The 19,352-nt window shown below is 47.0% G+C and overlaps 1 protein-coding gene across 4 annotated transcripts in view; it reads right to left on the reverse strand.

Moving 5' to 3' along the window:
• Positions 1-19,352, reverse strand: part of Kiaa0556 (KIAA0556 ortholog) — a 162,742-nt gene that overhangs the window by 35,815 nt on the left and 107,575 nt on the right. For 3 of the 4 annotated variants that reach the window (XM_032892688.1, XM_032892687.1, XM_032892686.1), the window contains 3 exons: positions 19,010-19,112; positions 15,385-15,600; positions 7,884-8,021 (listed from right to left, as the gene is read on the reverse strand). In XM_032892688.1, coding sequence (XP_032748579.1) covers positions 7,884-8,021; positions 15,385-15,600; positions 19,010-19,112 — 457 coding nt within the window. The remainder of the gene's footprint in view (positions 1-7,883; positions 8,022-15,384; positions 15,601-19,009; positions 19,113-19,352) is intronic. The other variant, XM_032892689.1, reaches the window with a different exon arrangement.

A 19,352-nucleotide genomic window follows, 5' to 3' on the forward strand; every position in this document is an offset into this window, starting at 1 on the left:
GGAATGGGAACCTGTGAGTAGACAAGTCCATTGTTATATAGCTGGGCCACACAAACACTGTCAAATCTCAAGGATTGTACTAGGGAGATGTATGGGATCCATACCCACACCACAGAGCCTTGGGCCTGGGGGCTTGCAGGTGAGCACCCCTTAGCATCTGCTCAGCGAAATTCTAGAAGAAGGATGCCTTTATGGATCCAGGGGAAACTTCCTGCTATAAAACCCAGCCTCTGCACCATGTCCAGTTACCAGTGCTTCAACTGAGGCCCTTCCTTCTTCACCCCAGATCCCAGTATCTCAGAAATCCCACGCTTCTGACAGCCTCACCTAGAACCACTTGTGAGTGTGCACTTGTGTGCAAGTGCTGAGTACACTCTCCTGTACCCATTCTTTGTTTAATGAGGAGATGTGGTGGTACTTGTATTGTGCTACCTCAAGTGACACACTGAAGCCCCATGGCTGCCACATGGTCCTTTTCCCAGATCTTATTTCCCCTCTTTTTCTTCTTTCCAGACACACTGAGATGATAAATCGTGTTTATCGCATTCATTGAGTATCATTCTAGCCTGGATAACTCAATGAACTAGTCAAGGCTACTTTCCCCCTAGCCTGAAGTAGATAACTGGGCTGCCTCTTCCAGTGAACACACCCACTACTCAGCAAAGGTGAGTGGTCATGTGGCTCTCATCTCTTTATGTGGACAATGCAGATCCAGCTCCATGGCTAGGCAAGTGATCATCTCTGATCTTTCCTAAGAAGAGTATTTTTCTGCAGGGACTGCCCAAATCAAGAGCAGGCCTGATGTAACCAGAGGAAGTCATATGGGGGCCTGAAGATAAAGCCATTAGTAGGGTAGTAAAGATAACTGTCAGATTCCTGGTGACACTACAGAAATTTCCTGGCTTCTGCCACATCTGAAACCAGCACCTAGGCTAATGTTTCTCAACTTTCCTAATGCTCCAGCCCTTTAATACAGTCCTCATGTTGTGGTGGCCCCAATTAAAATTATTTTGCTGCTACTTTATAAGTGTAATCTTGCTACTATTAATAATAGTAATGTAAATATCTGACATGCAATCTCAGGGGTGAGGTGGGGTCAGGGGGTTGTGACCCACAGGTTGAGAACCACTTGCCTAGACTCTTCTGTCATAAAAACCATGAAGTTCTCTTTTGTGATTAGCCAAGTTTGGTGGTGTTGGTATTTGTGAGACAGGGTCTCTACATAACCCAGGCAAGCCTTGAACTCTCAAGTGGGATTCAGAATCCCAAGTGCTAGAATTATAGGCATGTGCCACTTTACTCAGCTCTGAGTCACTTAATGTGGCTCCGAGACAATCCTAGCTGACATCATAGCCCTGCTTCTGAGACTTGCTATCCACAGACTCAGCTACTGATTTGCCCTGCCACACAGCTGCCCTGCATAGCACACCGTGCTCTTGATCATGGGGCCTCAGCCATCCTAAGTTTGCTAGCAAACTGTCTTGCTGGCAAAACTTGGCCTAGGCCCAGCCTCTAAGGTCAACATTTCAGCCTTATGCTAATGATCAACCCCATGCTCACCAAGTACCTTGCTTAATGCCACCAGGTTACCCACCTCAGCTAACTAAATATTTGCTATGATCCAAATCAAAAATTTAAACTGCTTTTTTTTTTTATTAAAGAAAAGTTTGAGACAATTTGGGATGTTTAAATTTGGAATGGTAAGGACTAAGGAACCTGGAGGGTATAGGGACTCTACAAGAAGACCAACAGAATCAACTAACCTGGACCCTTAGGGGCTCCCAGAGACTGAACCACCAACCAAAGAGCATACATGGCTGGACCTAGGTCCCACCCCCACATATGTAGCAGATGTGCAGCTTGGTCTTCATGTGAGTCCCCCAACAACTGAAGCAGGGGCTGTCCCTGACTCTGTTGCCTGCCTATGGATCCTGCTCCCCTAAGTGGGCTGCCCCGTCTGGCCTCAGTGGGAGAGGATGTGCCTAGTCCTGCAGTGACTATAGATACCAGGGTGGGTTAGTACCCTTTCTCAGAGGTGAAAGAGATGGGTTGGGGAAGGAGGGACCATGTGGCAGGAGGACAGGGAGACCAGGCTGTGACGGGGAAGTAAAGTAAATAATTAATGAAAAAAATGGAATCATGATTAGAGCAAAGTAATAATTACTGTCAGGCCTCATGATGTTGGACATTTGGGTTATTAGAAAAACATAAACTTGAATGTTCAGGGGCACTAAAGTATTCATGACTTGAAAAGGGCATAGCTAGCTAGGGCTCATGTTCCAGTGTTCTGAGATAGAACAGGAGTGGCAGGGTAGGGATGCTCTTGTGTTGATACTCAACATACTCCACATTGGCATCATTTTAATCCCTTCCAGAAAAACAGCTACCAATGCACCTGTTATCACCGGAGGAGTCAGGTACACGCAGGAATGGCTGCCGTTCCTAGCTAGGCAAGGCCTGGAGGCTATTACCTGGGTCCTCCTGCCCTCAGCATCCCTCAGATAGCAGCCATGGTGGCCTTTTAGGTCCTTTTGTCTCATCTTAAGAACATTTCAGTGATTCTAAGGCTGGTATCTGCATGGAGGTAGAAAGCCAGCACTTACCTGAACATTCTACATGCATTCAAAACAACATTTATGGCATTATGCTCTGAAGACTGGCATCATCAAGTAACAAGACTAAGGCTTTGTAGACTGCTCTCTTGAGGGAAGGTTCTAATAGGGGCTCTTGCTCTGACCATATCTCTGTTCTCTTACCAATAAGGCGTAACCATTCAGGCCATACCACTTGGCTCTACCTCCCTTAAGGGCCTCCTCTTTATCATCTATGTCTATTTGGTTCTGGTCACTCATGTAACTTTTGTCCTAGCAGTTGCTAAACATGTTCCTGCCCTTGGATTTCCTCTTGCTATGCCCCTACCAGGAATATTCTTCCCATGGCTCCTCCTCTTCTTCCTCTTTATGGAAGTTTGAATGAGAATGACCTTCATAGGCTTGTATATCTGAATACTTGGTTCTCAATTGATGGAACTGTTTGGGAAGGATAAGGAGGTGTGTCTTTGTTAGAGGAGGCATGTCACTAGGGAAAGGTTGAGGTTTCAAATGACTGGAGCCATTCCCAGTGTGTCTTTCTGCTTCTTGGTTGTGGCTCAAGATGTGAACTCTCAGATATATATGCCTTTGCTCTACCGTTATGATTCTAGCCCTCTGAAACCATAAGCTCTCCCTTTTGAATGAAACACTTCCTTTTATAAGTTGCCTTGGCCATAGTGTTTTGTCACAGCATTAGAACAGTAGCTAAGTCATTTTCCTAGCCCAATGTCTTCACAACACTTGGCTCTGAATTCTCACACTCACTTATATCCTTGTTTTACCCTCACATTCCTTCCAGAAGGTGCAGGGCATTCACATAGGGCCATCTCTATTTGCTCCTTATAGTCTGAGCACTAAGGTCTGTGCAACCCATTGTACAGTCACCACCTTGTATATAGTTATTTAAAATGGAATTTAAATTAACTTTGAAATGCAGTTTCTCAAGCCTACTGGCCACATTTCACTCCCTATGATATCTAGGCTGAAGGTGACTCTTACATTTGTACTAAGGGTGAGGGTGGCAGTGTGCTTAACAAGGACAACACAGATAACTCAAGACTGTTATAAAAGAAAACAGAGGATCAGTGGAAGTCCTTTTTGGGTGGAGTAGTTGCCTGTTTTCTGCTATGATACTGAGTTACCTAAGGCTGCATAACCATCAAGAAAAGAGATTTATTTAACTCACAATTCTAGAGGTTCAAGGGCAAGGTACTAGCATCAGCTCAGCTTTTGTGGAAGCTTCAAAAACCAAGAACATCACAACAGGGGTGTGTTGGAGTGGGAGATCACATAGAGGACAGAAAGCCAAAGAGCTCAGAGAGCTTGCTCTCTTTAAACCAGCCATTACCTGAGAGCCAGCATAGGGCCTCATGAGAACAAACCACTTCTTCAAAAGGCAGTGAGTTACTTTTCTCATAATTATGACAAAACGTTTGACAGAAACTGCTTATGAAAAAAAAGGTTATTTTGCTTACAGGTTCAGAGGACTCAGTTCACTACAGTAAGAAAAGTTGGCAGAGTTTATTACAGTAGGTTTGAAGCAGAGTCTGGAACTACAACTGAGCTAATATTCAAGGTTCTTATCCTAGTGACCTACTTCCATCAGCCAGGTCTCTCTTCTCAAAGGCTCTAGAACTCCCCAAAACCTATCCCCAACACTGAGAAACAGGTATTTAAAACATGAACCTATAGATGACTTTCCAGATTCAGACAGAGTCACAGCCTATTTCCAAACCACAGAAGACACATAATCATCTACTATAGAGACTCCTGGATTCCTTCCTGCCACAATTATCACTCTGCTAAGGAAACCCTCTTTACCCTCATATTCCCTAACCAGCCCAGACCCTTGTACCTTCCAGCTGGATAAATCTTCTATGAGTGTGGAACATAACAGATGTAGCAGACATGTTATCCTATCCTCCTGCCCTAAGCAGACATTGCCAATCAATCATAGTGAACCTGATGAACCAGAGGGAAGGGTCTCAGGGCAACACCCCAGGTATCCACTTTCAATCACCTGATGAAAGAGACCCAGGCCATCTGCAGTATGGGGTCTTACTTTTCTAGACTCAGCTTCTTCTTCATTAAGACAAGAGTACTGTCACGAGCCATAGGATGGCTGGTGGTCGGATAAGCTACTTCCCACCTTCAGTTACTCATTCTTGCATGTATGTGCCTCTCATAGGCCTAATTTTAGAGTAGTGAACAAATGACAGCTGTCACAGCAGACATGGCTGTGCCATGTTCTGTGTGGTGTAAAGTGTGGTCTCCTGTTCTTCCCTAAGAAGTCTCTCTTCTCAAACCAGCTCACACTCACAATGCAGCCTAACGAGAGGAAAGGAGCTTGTAAATGTTAACCCAAGGATGTGACAGGCAGCACATTCCCATCAAAAGGAACCCCCTTTCTCTAGAACTCTCCTCATTTCAAGTCAGCCTTGACTCCTTACTTAACTTTCCTTCCTCAAACTCCCAAACACAAAACACTGCATTAACAAGCCGTGTCTGCAGGCTAAGCTATATTCCCTATAAACTCTCATTTTATCTCCTCCCAAACACACAGCAACAGCATTCTCTGGAGAATATTAAATTGACCAAGCCACAGCTGCATTTGTTTGGGTTTTTCTGCCCCCAGTAAGTTCTGGCAACAGATGGTTGTATGTCACATAAGCAGTGCTCTGCATTGCCGCTCCATGTTCTGCCCTGGGTGTCAGAACCCCACTTTCCCACCCACAGTAAGCCTCCAATACTCCCCTGACTCAGAGGGCCCAGAGCCCTTTTAATATTCTGCATGTCCCAGGAAGACCAAGTACAGGTGAAAAAGGGCCTGTCTTGGCTGAGGCATACAGCTTCTCAGCAATGGTGGTCCAGTGTGTAAAATATGTCCAAAACCATGGTGAGCCACTGGGCATGGGCTCGGGCAAGCTGCAGCAGCACACTTCTCATTCTAGAATAAGGTGTGGGGAACACTTGCAGGAAAATACCAGCAAACCTAGGACCTTCAACAGCATGGACATGGGGTTCTGAGCACTTAAGAGATGGCCAGGGAGAAAGGGAAATCACAGGTCACAGGTCATAGGTTCTTGGGATCTTCCTTACATAACCCAGATATTTACTTTTTTCAGATTTATACTTTAGGACTCTATTAAGACAGAAAGACCTCAAAAGATAGAACGCAAAGGGGGTTTCCTTTTGCTGGTCTGGGCAGTAGGGCCCATGAGTAGACCCATAGGGACTGTATCCACCTAGGATCTCCAGGCTTGTGGTGTCCAGCACTTGGTGGGTGCTGAGGACATGTGCTAGCCATAGGTAGAGGCGGTTGAATGAAAAACTAGATGGGAGAAGAGCAGGGGTGGAGGGTAGGAAGAAAGGGGAGGACAGAGGAGAGGGAGATGGTGTTAAGGGTTCTTCTGAAGGATGGTTAGCTTTGCTTCAATTCTCAAATCCTTGTACCCTCTCAATCTGGGTATAAGAAAGGGCAATATAGCTGCTCATGGGCTACAGAAAAGCAAACTCATCCATCCATCCATCCATCCATCCATCCATCCATCCATCCATTCATTCATCCATCTGTCAACTGCTCATCTTCTTGGCATAGATGAGTAGTAGAGACTTCTGACCCTACTGTCTTGGAGCCCACAACCTATTGAGGGGAGGCTCACAGAGCCCAGAAGTGGCTCAAGGGCAGGGACAGATCCTTTGAGAAAGCATCACCTGGATTTTTGAGAAATCTGCAGGACAAGCATCTGGAGCTGAGTGAGATGGGGAAGTGGACAGGGTCAAGGGTGTGACCACAGCAGCCAGCACTCAGGATGCCTGGCATGAGCAAGGGGAGGCACTATCGGGGTGGGGGTGGGGTGCAGAGACTGGAGCAGGAACATCGGAGGTGCTGTTGTCACACCAGCTTGACCTTGATCCTTTGGGTCAAAGGGAGATTCTAGGGTTTGAAGCAGAGAAGAGTATGTCAGGGCTTCCCTAGGGGCTGCTAGAGATGGACTGGAGAGCTAAGGCAGGAAGATTAAGAGTTCAAGGACAGATTTGGCTACAGGGTAAATTCCAGGTCATCCTGGACTACATAATAAGGTCCTTTCTCAAGAAATAAACAAAGAAATGAAGGAACAAACAGTCCCATGCCAGTTTCTAAGCTGGCGGAATCATTAGGAGTCCAACAATATGGCTTGGGTCTCCTCCACAGAGGCTATTCACTGAAGCTGTGTCTTTCCTTTCTGGCTATAGATTTACAGATGGCTACAGATCCCACAGTTCCGTAGTATCTTTCTAGCAAGATAGAGGCAGGGGTTAGCTTCCACTCACCATCTTTCCTGTGCTTTGGTCCCTTGTGTCTTGCATAAGGCATGACCATTCTTAACCTGAGTCTATTGAAGAGGGAAACAAGGCAAATTGACAGCACCTGCCCCTTCTTGCTAATTCTGTGCCTGTGGGTGTCCTCTGGCACCTCCGTGTGACACACCTGGTGCCTGCTTCACCTTGCTCAGGGCTTCAGCATACTGCATGATTTGTCTACACCATGTCTGTCAGCAGCTCAGCATGGTTGCCTCCAGGGCAGTCTGTGTCTTTGTATCTGTCTCCCCAGAACACATCAGGAGGCTGACAGCCCCTGGTGTTCCCACATAGGTGAAGAACTAAAGCAGATCAACTCATTAAGACCAGACTGGAGAAGGAGGATGAAGGCAGGACAGTGTAGGGAACTGAGCCAGGATGGACTCTGGAACCAAATGGGCCTGCAGCTGAGGCGAGAGCTAGCTATGAAGAGCTAGCTCCAAACCTCTGGGATGTGGTAACCTGAGCCTGGTCTGACACACGGAACCCCTGTCCCACCCACCAAATTACCAATAAAAATCTGCTTTCTGCCATGCACGGTGTGAGCATCTTTAGTTCAGTACGTAGGAGGCAAAGGCAGGAGGATCTCTGTGAGTTTGAAGCCAGCCTGGTCCATACAGAAAGTTCTAGGCCAGTGATCTCTGTGAGTGTGAAGTCATCCTGGTCTATATAGAAAGATCTAGGACAGCCAGGGCTACATAGACCCTGTCTATAAAAATACCTCTGCTTTCTAGCAAGTTTTCTAAGCTCTGTCACTGCATATTAACTAGATACAGTGGTTAAATGAATGGGCCTGGAGTCAGAATGACATGAGATAGGACATCATCTTAAGCCTTAGGAGCTGCAAGTTCTGTTCCTGTTCCTGGTGGCTCTCAGGGAGACTCGCCACCGGCAATTTGCTAAGTGTGTGCTCCACCAGGTGAGCTGTGAGGAGGCAGACCTGCTACTTACCCCGTCTGCTGTCCAATAATTCCGAACCTTGATCGTGGCCAGACCGAAGTCACGAAGCTGTTGCATGTTGTGAATAATGAAATAGAGCTGAAGTGGAGGGTGGAAAGGGCAGGTCCACACTGGAGGGTCCTTCTTGCTCTGAAATGCCAAGGGATGGGAACTGTTACGGACATTTCTGCCTGTCTTCAGGGCAAAAGGCCAGTGATTCTGGCTAATTAAAACTAGCAGATATCCAAGGCCTGGGCGGGGCCGCCTTATCTCCATAGTGAGTACTGCCCTTTGCTCTCGCCCCTTTCCAGTTGCGCTTCATAGCGCCAACAACCCTGTCCCTGCAAAATGCTGCCAGCCAGATGGAGCTCAAAATGCAGTCGGCTTTATTTTAATCAGCTTAATGGGCTTTGAGGAGGGCACTGGGTGTGGGGAGGGACGCCAGGAGGGCCTAAGAGGGCCTCTGCTGGCACTATGTGATTAACCTGGCAAGCAGAACCTCGGATTTTCTTTTGTCAAACCCTATGGGATTTTTCAAATTTGAGCATAGAGGAGAAAAAGAAATGTCTGAGCCATGTGCTGGAACGGGGCCGTGGCATGGAGCACGCTGCTCCTTTCAGGGTTTCAAGTGCAGGGCTTCTGTTTGTATTTTTGTATGAGGCGGGGGTGGGGGTAGCCAGAGCGTCGCCAAGGATGCCTTGAGGACACAGGGCACCAGAGCCAGGTGCTTGCTGGTATCTTTGTCCTCACCAAAACTATTTCCCATGGGAGATCTTTGGTGGCAGATGGGTAAAGTCAAATCAGGGGACTTTCTGCTCCAGCCACCTCCTAGGATATTTCTGCATTCTATGGGAACAAGAGCTGCAGCTGGGCTAGCATGATGGTTCAGTGGGTAAAGGCACTGTTGCCAAGGCTAACAACCTGACTCTGATCCCTGGGACACACAAGAAAGAGAGAACCAGCTCTTAAGAATTATTCCTCCCCCTCCCCAATACACACAAACAAATACAATGAATGTAATTAAAATGAAAGAAAAATTGGAATCATAGCTCATCCTGTACATATACCCTGGTAGCTGGCTGGGTACTTCCTGGCTAAGGCCTGTGCTCCCACCATGTTCCCTACACTTTTCACCCTGAGATGTTCAACAAGATATCCCATGGCTCCTTATTCCCTTCTGTGGCCCGGGCTCTCCTCTAGGCAGCTTCATTTCCCTGTAGTCCCTGAGGTCCCTGGACTCTCTGGGTACCTGTCCCAGCAGTTCAGCTGTGCTCTGGAAGGGGAACCCCTAGTCTTACTCGTTACTGAATCCCAGCATTAGGCACAGCTCCTCAGCAGGGGCTAACCTAGTGGCTAAGTGACACGGGTTCCTAGCACTGGTCCTGTTTAGCTTTACAGAAGGAACTACCTTGCATCTGGTTAAAAGGTATCTGCTTCAGGAGACATTGGAAAGGAAAGAAAAGAATGACCAATTCACTGCCAGAACCGAGAAATGGTTTGGCTTACTCCACAGAGCCTGGCTTCTGAATTCTCTACTGACTTAGAATGCTTGGTACTTAGGTCCCACACAGTTGGTCTGAAGTTCAGTATTGCCTAAGGTAGGCTACCCTTCTCAGTCCCTCAGCCCCCACTAATTTACCACCATTCTCTGTCCCATCCTCATATCCCTCCTAGGTCCTGCCTGGTCCCATAGCCATCTTGGCTTTGGAATACTGGGAGGTGGGGTAGACAATATTTTACTCTAAACAGGTATCACCTGGTACTGAGAATATCTTAAAGACTCTTATCACCAAGAATATTCCTCTCCGGGTAGCAGGGGAGGAGGGCTGGTGACTCTGGTTCTGAAGCCTGGCTTCAGCTGCAAGAACAGCTAGGGCTTGTCTCCTGATGATGGTGCTTGTGGTAAGGAAGAAACAGTTTTGTGGGTTAAAGGGATGCTGACTTACTCTGGAAGCACCTTGGCTGTGCTAAAACTCTGTGTTCCTAGCAGCTGTGTGGGGTTCAGAGACCTCATCCCAAAATCCAGCCTGTATACTCCCCCTCCCCCTATGGCAGTCTGGTACTGGCAGAAAGGGAGTAGGAGTCCATTTCCATTCTCATTTCTGTCAGCAGAAGGAAAGGCAGGAGAACTAAGGGTGCACTGTATCATTTGAAAGCCCAGGGCATTAACCTGAGGCTAAATCATGGGCTCAGTAGTGGCCAGGCCTTCTGGTATTTCCTATTTAGACAGAATCTGTGTGAGGACCTGGTGGGAAGCCAGGAGTTGACCAACAAGTCCTGACGCACCTCAGTGCCAAGCCAGCAGGCAGAACCATGTGTAGCACCCACACTACATCATGGCAGCCTCTAGCTGCTGCTCCAGTGAGAGGCCCTGTGGGGAAGTGGACTGATTCAGGTACACCCTGTGCCTTCTGGTACATCTTGGCTTCTGGTCTGCCTTAGGATGCCCATAACCCACATGCTGGAGGGAGGGTTTGCTCTCAGTGATCACCATACGCATTTATGGGACAAGACAGAGCATGAATATGCTGTTTTAACTTGTATTCTAGTAGCAGACCCCAAGGCAAGCAGCTCTGGGCAAGTGGCTTATTTAAAAGACAGTGCTAGAAGCCTAGGCCAAGAGGGAAGGCAGGCTGTTCATGAAGGGCATGTGAGCAGGCTAGCCATTCCTGCATGGACCTCGAGCATAAGACCACCATGGAGACAGGGAGCCAGTATGGACATACCAGTGATTCTAACCACAGGAAAAGGAAATGGAGTACTTACACTCTGACCTCTATACCAGCATGGGCTGAATGAAGACTGCTTCTAGATGCTTCAGTACCCCTCTCCAGCTTGGGCCAGCTGCATGGAGGCCCAGGAGAAGAATCCTCTCTATGTGATGACTAACTACAAAACCAAAGCTGTTTTTCTGTCTCAGCATTGATTAAACACAGATCCAAGCACCATCAGAGAAATGCTAGCTGCCTTGTAACTAATATGTTAATAAACTAGTCATTTCCAAAGGAATAAGCTACCAATAAGAAAATAGCCAACAATTTGGAAGAATGTCAAGGGCACTCTGCTTGGGAACCACTCAACCTCCACATGCAGCAGATTGTAATAAATAGCTTTTCTTTCTGGTTTTCTCTTCCTTCCTTTTCCTTCCTTCCTTCCTCCCCTTCTTCTTTCCTTCCTTTCTCCCTCCCTCTCTCCCTCCCTCCCTCCCTCTCTTCCTTTATATATTTTTGGGTGCTGGGAATCAAATATAGGGCCTCACACATGCTAGACAAGCTATCTACCACTGAGCTGGACCATGACTCCCTTTATAACATTTTTGAAATGACAGAGTCTAGAGATGAGGATGGGCAAGTGGCTCTGGGTGCTAGGGATGGCCTGGGGGTGGAGTTGTACTGTATCTTTATATGCTGGTAATCACATACATAAAGTCACATGACAAAATGGCATATAAACGCACACACACACACACACACACACACACACACACACGCGCGCGCGCGCGCGCAAGCTAGCTCTTAGTACAGTGACGGCCTCTGTTATCTTTGGGGGAAACTAGGCAACCACACATAGCATCCCTGTGTACTGTTTGCCCTTTAATTGAGATATAACTCATACTCCACATCCCTGTATATTGTTTGCCCTTTGAGATATAACTCATACTCCACAAAATTCATAATTTTCAAGTGTGTAATCCATGAGTTCCTAGCATATTCACAGGCTGCATCACCATCGTTGCCTAGCACACTTCACTTCCCACTATGGAGTGCGGCACCCATTAGCCATGCACCTCCATGCCCTGCTCCTGTTTCTGTGGATTCGTTCAGTCTCTTTCCTGTAGATGGGGCCATCTACACTGTGGCCTTTCACACTTAGCTTTCAAGGTTCACCCTGTATATTGTAGCCTGTACTAGCTAGCACGTCATTCCTTCTCATAGCTGGGTATTAGTCTATTGTATGGTGACATCACATTTCAATTTTCTGTCCATCAGCCTGTACTGTTGGGTTATTTCCATCTTCTGTTGAGAGATTCCATGACTTTGTGTGTGTGTGTATGTGTGTGTGTGTGTGTGTGTGTGTGTGTGTGTGTGTGTGTGTGTATCTCTTGGTTATATACCTAGGAGTGGAACTTCTAGGCCACAGAGTAACTCTGCTCCTTACTTTCTAAAGAATTGACACACTGTTCCCCACAGTGGCTGGTCTATTCACTTTCAACAGTATTTGTCATTTCTTCTGGCCATCCCAGTGGATATGATTGGATCCCACAGTGGCCTTCATTTGAGGTTTCAAAAAGTATGTGCTGAGTAACTTCCTGTGTACTCACTGGCCTGTAGTTTCTGTTCTGATGCTTCTGTTGGTTTCAGGGATATGGCTTTAGAGAATCCACTGGGATATGCTCCCTCCTCTTCTATATTTTATAAGATTGAAGGGACTGTCAAATGATCATTCTTTAAATATCTGTCAGGATTCACTAGGGGCACCATTTCACCCCAGGCTTCCTGTATGGTTTTTGATAATCAGTCCAATGTCTTTCTTTTCTTTGGATTGGCCTTTTTAGATTTTCCATTTCATCTTGAGTCCGTTTTGGTAATTTGCCCTCTGTGGAATTTATACAGTTCATGTAGGTTATCTGGCTTATTGGCATACAGTCTCATAATCTTTATTTCTATAAGATAAGTAGTGATAGTCTGTGTATTCATTGAAACCTTTGCTTCCTCCTTTATTAGTCTAACTAAAAGTTTTTGATTGTATTGATCCTTTTAAAGAACCAACTTTGGTTCCATTGATTTTTCTCTATTGATGATCTTTTTTCTGTGTCATTTTTATAATTTTCTGGGTCTACGGTCATTTCCAAATAAAAAGTTTAAATCTGTGCAGCACGTGATTTTATCTATTGAGGATATGGTGTGACCAAGGACAGACAAGTGCCTATCAGTTAAATGGGGGCAGCAGATAAGCCCAGGTATAGGAGTATTTGTTCTGGTGAGACAGGCTCTGAGGAGAATAAAAACCAAGCCACAGGGCAGGAGCGGGCAGGGTTCTCCACATAGTAGGCAGAGAAGCCTTGCTGAGAAAGTGATGCTTGGGCTGAAATCCAGACCAGGCTGGCCTCCAACTCTGAAAGATTAGCCTGCCTCTGCCTCCTGAGTGCTAGGATTAAAAGAATATGCCATCATATGCCTGGCTGCTTTTGAAGATGTTTGTCTCTCCCTCCCACCTCCATTCCCTTCTTCCTCCCTTCCTCTGGTCTTTCCTCTTGCCCTTCTTTTCTGGTAGACCCACAGATAGAACACAGGGCCCAGGCCATGCTAGATAAGAAATATACTACCACTAAGCTGTACCTAAGCCTTGGTTTTGTTTGTTTGTTTGTTTGTTTGTTTGTTTTTTTCCCCGAGCTGAGGACCAAACCCAGGGAGTGCTCTACTACTGAGCTAAATCTCCAACCCCAAGCCTTGATTTTTGTTTGTTTGTTTGTTTGTTTGTTTGATGGTGGTAGTGCATTTTTTCCCTTTATTTTTGGGTGAGAGACAAGATACTGCAAGAATAGCCTCAAAAACCTTATCCTCCTGTCTCAGCCTCCTCTTGAGTATTAGGTCTACAAGTGCTTGCTTCCATGCTGCCTGCCTATAACAAATGTCCTTTAAAAATATATGCTCAAGTGGGACTGGAGAGACAATTGAGCAGTTAAGAGCACTTGTTGCTCTTGTAGAAGACCTGGGGTTGGTTCCTAGTACCCACATGGTGGCTCAGAAACTCTAGTTCCAGGGGATCTGGTGCACAAACTTGGTACAAATACTCATACACACAGAATAAAAATAATTCTTTAAAAATATGCTAAAGTGGGCCAAACTCAGTCTCTATTGCTGAACATCTGAAGGTTTTTAACAGATTTTACCTCCTATCTCCTATTTTGAAGGGAGCAGAAAGGTAGACTCTCAGAGATGGTGGGTAAGTTATCTAAGATCACACAGAAAGAGTAGCAGCTGGGAATTTTGAAGCTCCCCCTTCTTGTTTCTTCTTCTTTAAATGAGGGCCCAATGTGACCATGTCTTCCATGTTTACAGGGCCCTTCCAGCACTGACTAGGTCTGCAATATCATGCTCTCCTGGTAGACAAGAAACCAAAGTCAAAGCTAAGGGAAGTCATCTGTGGGCAGAGGCTGTGAGCTGGCTTGGACCTCAGTCTGTCTGCATCTCCAGTCTGTAGTTAGGGAAATCAGGACCTTACAGGAAGCACTCGGAATTATACCTGGCCCAGGGTAAGGCCTGAGAATGTGTGTGTGTTGGGGGGAGTCTAGTTAGGCTTATATGGCTTTGATACATCACTGACCAAACCCAACTCGGGGAAGGAAAGGGTATATTTGGTACAAGTCCTGATCATAGTCCATCTTTGCAGAAAGCCAGGAAAGGAACTCAATGCAGGAACTTTGAAGCAAGAATTGGAGCAGTGACCATGGAGGAATGGGCCTTAGTGTATTTTCCATGGCCTCCTCAGCCTGTTTTCTTATACTGCTTAGGACTACTTGCCAAAGTGAGGGTCCAGCCCTCCCACATCAATCATTAATCAAGATACCACACAGAATTGCCCATAGGCCAATCTAATGGAGGCATTTTCTCAATTGAGGTTCCTCTTCCCAGATAACCCAAGCTTGAAAAACAGCCAACCAGCACAGTGGAGTACATCATCCAGGTATGTGACATGGCTTCAAGAGATACAGAAGAGCACCTGTGACCTGTCCCATCCCCTGTTCTGCTCTCTGTTCCACAGGCTCTACTAAGGCAATCTGGAATGGAGGCCCGCACAGCACAGGAAGGCCATGTGGCTGGCTATGCTGCTAACTGACAGTGACGGGAAGAAGCAAGCATGGTGGTTTGTACCTATAACACTAGAACTAGGCAAGCAGAGGGAGGAGAGAGTCAGTTCACGGTTATTCTAGGCTCTGTGGTGAGTTCATGACAGCCCAGGCAATATAGTGAGAATTTGTCTTAAAAACAAGCAAACAAACAAAAACCATAAAAATCAACAAAAAGACGGAAACAAGGGAAAATACTTTGCTTATAAAAGTAATCTCTATTAACTATCTAAAAGAAAATATATACTGTCTGCTGGGTATGGGGACCCATGGTTCAAGAAGCAGAGCCCTGAGGAGGTGCGAGCACAGTGTGTAGAGCAGGCTGCAGTAGAGCACACTGCAGTTTGTGACTTGGTCTCACTAGCTTCCTCTGTGTGACCCTGGACATTTGCATGCCTATCTCCAACTTAGCTTCTTTACCTACAAAACAATGACACTGGCCTTAGTGACACCTAGTGGCCTATGTTTCATAGTCACAGCATGATACAGAGCTGCCATTTTGGCAAGACCTCAGGAAACACACCAGGTGCCTCAGAGGGCACCATTCCCAAAGACTCCTCCTCACTTGGTTGCAGAGAAAGACTAGGGTTGATGACAGCATTCTTCCCCAACCCAAAACAACACCCTCCCTGGTGCAGAGAACACACACCAAAATACACTTACCACTAAATCCCTGTTGACAAGGCAGCCCAGCTCGCCTGGCAACACTGCGTTCCGGATGTCCACATCATGAGGTGAGACATAAAGCTTTATGTTGTTCAGGTCAAAGAACTGGACTTCCGTGAGACCTACCCATGATGCATTGCCCCAGTTAGACAGGATTTCCATAGTCACATAGATGGCATCTTCAATTTCATCTATTCTTGCTTTCCACTTTTCCTGAGGAGAAAAAAAACCAAAGGGCAGCAAGCCAGAATTTAGTGCTTCTACCCACCAGGGCCTTCACCCAGCCTTCAGCCTCATGGTGCCTCAGTCCCCAACCGGGCTCTGCAGACAATCACAGCACTTGCCCACTGTGGCTATTACGAGGCTAGCAAGGGTTCCTGTTGGTACAGTATCTAAAACATAGGGAGTGGACAGGAGAGATGGCTCAGTGGGTAAAGATACTCGATGCCAAGTTTGACAACAAAACCTACGGTAGAAAGGGAGAACTGACTCTGCAAGCTGTTCTCTATCCTCTCCACACACACACACACACACACACACACACACACACACACACACACACACACACACTCACACACACACACACACACACTCACACACACACACACGTTAATAGTAATAAATAAAACATAAAAACTTAAAATACTATATAAAACGCAGGGATTGGGTTGGGTGTGGCTCCGAGTAAAGCACTTGCCTAGAATACATAATGCCCTGAGTTCTAGCTCTAATACAGAAAAATAAACATAGATATATATGACAACTGTGCCCCAGCACTTACTAAGTATCACACTTAGAGGCTTTCGAATGGAAAAGAGATATTGTAAAAGATCGTATTCTGCCTGAACACACACTTCTTGCCCCACTGCAGTGTTCATGGCCCAAGGGCATGCTGTAACATCTGAAGAAGGCAGGTGGCCTGGGTTCCCCCAAGCCCCACTGCTGAAACCCTAATGCTCAGGTCCCAAGATGTGACTGTTTGCAGTCAGGGCCTTTAAGAGGTGATTAAATCAAATGAGGTGCTGGGGAGGGCCACCTTCTCATCTGTGTGGAGGCCGTATAAAAGGAAGAAATCTTAAGCCCCCGGGATTAACACCAGGGACACACACACAGAGAAAGACAGTGTGTGAACCCATTGAGGAAGCCACCGCTTGCAAGGCAAGGAGTGGCACTGAGAAGAAATCAGCCAGGCAATACCTTGACCTTGGACTTGCCATCTTTGCAGCTATGAGAAAGACCAGTCTGCTGCTTAAGCTGCCAGCGTATGCACCGAGTGTAGTATGACAGCATGTACCAAAGTCCCCTGCCTTGGCCAGTCACTTGACATTCCCAGCCTGGCAGGGGATGCGACCATTAACGTGAAGGGCACAGTCTGGGGGTAAGCAAGACCCCAACACACACACACACACACACACACACACACACACACACACACACACACACACACACACACACACACACTGATTTTGAAAGCCTCCCTCCTTCCTGGTGAGGCTGTCTGGTCTGGAAGCGTGCGTGAATGCCATCAATAAACAGCAACTCTGTGCCATGGCTTCCTAGAGGCCCTCAGGGCCCAACTGTAGCACTGGTCACCACGGATCAGCCACTCATGAAATGGTGCGTTTCCCTGTGTGCACGGGTTCTCTGTTAATTAGCATCGGTATCTGCAACGGTTCTGTGAGCAGGGAGCTGAGTAAATGAACAGCAACTGTTCCCCACTTATTTTTTTAATTAATAGCCAGTGAGACGTGTGAGCACTCCCAGCATGGGTTTGGACAAGCTGACTGCTACACAAAGAGAATGGGAATGGAGATGGGGGTGATGGTGTGAAGACAGGTCAGCTTGGAGCTCTTGGCAGGAGCATAGACAGGGTGGATTACCTGAACTGTAAAAACCCAGAGCTCCCTTGTCTTTCTCAGCATGAAGGCCCTTGGCTGACCTGGGCCTGAGTCCCAGGCTTGCAGAACTGGCCTGCTTGACTCTGGTGTTGGCAGGCCCCTGAGCCTGAGCTTGACGGAGCATTCTGAGGCCAAGTAAGTTTGCTGGTTCTAGGGGAGGGAGGAAGTCAGATGGGAGGAAAACTGCCTGCAAAGGACTGAGGACCCCCTGCCCAGTGGAATCGAAAACACACAATTCCTGCATGGAAATTCTAAATGCAGAGGCCAGAGTATGAACTGAGAAGTGTCACCACTGTGAGTGTCCCAGGTAGAGAGAGGCTGAGGCTAGGATGTCAGTGGTCCCTGGCACTCACTGGCCCCCTCACTGAGACCACTTGGTTTCCTCTTGCTTAGCCATTTACCACATATCCTCCCTTGGTCATAAGTTATGGTATAGCAGGCTAGCCCTTTCGAAAGCAATCAGTGTGTGCTTTCCCATGGACCACTGGTAAGGAGGGGTTTGTTGATGAAGCCCAGACTAGTGGAGAGTGCTCTTCTCACAGACAGTGCCAGAAGCTTCTGCAGTTATTATGAAGAGCAGAGGTGAGGCCAATACTGGGATGGAGCTGGGGGCTGGGGGAGCAAATGACTCCGTGGAGACCCAAGTGGAAGGCTTAGCTGGCTGCAGGATTCAGTGCCCACCAGGCCACCCTCAGTGTTTTTGATTTTCTGTCTCCTATACAGAAACTTAATCTATATGGGCTCTTACTAATGTGGCTGGAGTCATAACACATAGTCTTTTCTGTTCCATGCTGGGGTGGGGATGTGGGTAGGGCAGGAGCTTTGATTTTTCCTCAAAGATGGACTCTGAAACTTGTATTTATGGGTTCCTCCTACTTCGTGCCAGGCTCTAAGTGGCACATCTTCATCATCCTGTGTTGTTCATGGCGCTCAGACGATGTAACAACCCACTAACCTGCTCACTCTCAGTCAGTAAAACCACATTGCACCAGTGTCTACAGCTGACTGTATGTAATTAAAATTCCATATTTACTTATTACTCTCTCTGTCTCTCTCTGTCTATCTCTCTCTGTCTCTCTCTGTCTCTCTCTGTCTCTCTGTCTCTCTGTCTCTCTCTCTCTCTCTCTCTCTCTGTGTGTGTGTGTGTGTGTGTGTGTGTGTGTGTGTGTGTGTGTGTGTGTGTGACATGTGCGTGCTCATGTGGAGGTCAGAGGCCAGCTCAAACTTTCAGGAGAGTCAGGTCTCTCCTACCAAGCGAGTTCTGGCAGCAACCTGGGGTTACCAGACTCGGCAACAGGCACCTTCCTCTGCAGAGCCATCTCAGCAGCCCTGGGTGTTTATGCTCTATACTTCTTCTCCTTCTGTTTATTGTTACATAGTCCAGGTTGGCCTCCAACTCAAAATACTCCTGCCTCAGCTACCAACTACAGACATTTGTCACCACATCCACCACGCTTACTTTCTGTCCTTGACTGTGGGTAACACTGGATATTGTCCTGTGGGCCTATGGGTTCTTTACATTTTCTTTGCCAGGAACTTCCTCTGGCCACACCTTTCTTCTTTGCCTGTATCGCTCAGTCATGTACATGACTTGGCAGACAGATGTTCAGATGACCATCACCATTGTCATCGCCACCAACCAGAGCTGACTGCTCCAAGGGGCCCTTCCGTCAGCTTTCAGGGCAACACGAGTATACTGGACTGTGACCCCCAGAGGCTCTCACCTCTGGATCTGGTCCTGGCTTCTCTGTTGGTATAGCCACCTGGCTGAGATGGGTAGTGTCACTTTCCAATGTCTGCAAGACTCCCAGAAGTTTATGCTGTTGTCTGAAAGGGATTTTGTTTCAGCAAAGAGGCAGTAATGAAGAACACACAAGAGAATAGGCCCATGAAAGGGACCACAGGGTCTTTAGTGCCCACTTGAAAGCTTGTCTGCACCCTGCAGAGAGCTCAAGGGCATACGTGGATGTCCTTTCTTTAAAAACAGCTGGACAATTAGTAAGGAAATCAGAGCCCAAGTGGAGAGGCCAGCTGACCTCTCCAGCTGACTAAGAACTTGATCACAGA

The sequence above is a fragment of the Rattus rattus genome, chromosome 2 (assembly GCF_011064425.1).
Source record: "Rattus rattus isolate New Zealand chromosome 2, Rrattus_CSIRO_v1, whole genome shotgun sequence".
NCBI lineage: Eukaryota > Metazoa > Chordata > Mammalia > Rodentia > Muridae > Rattus > Rattus rattus.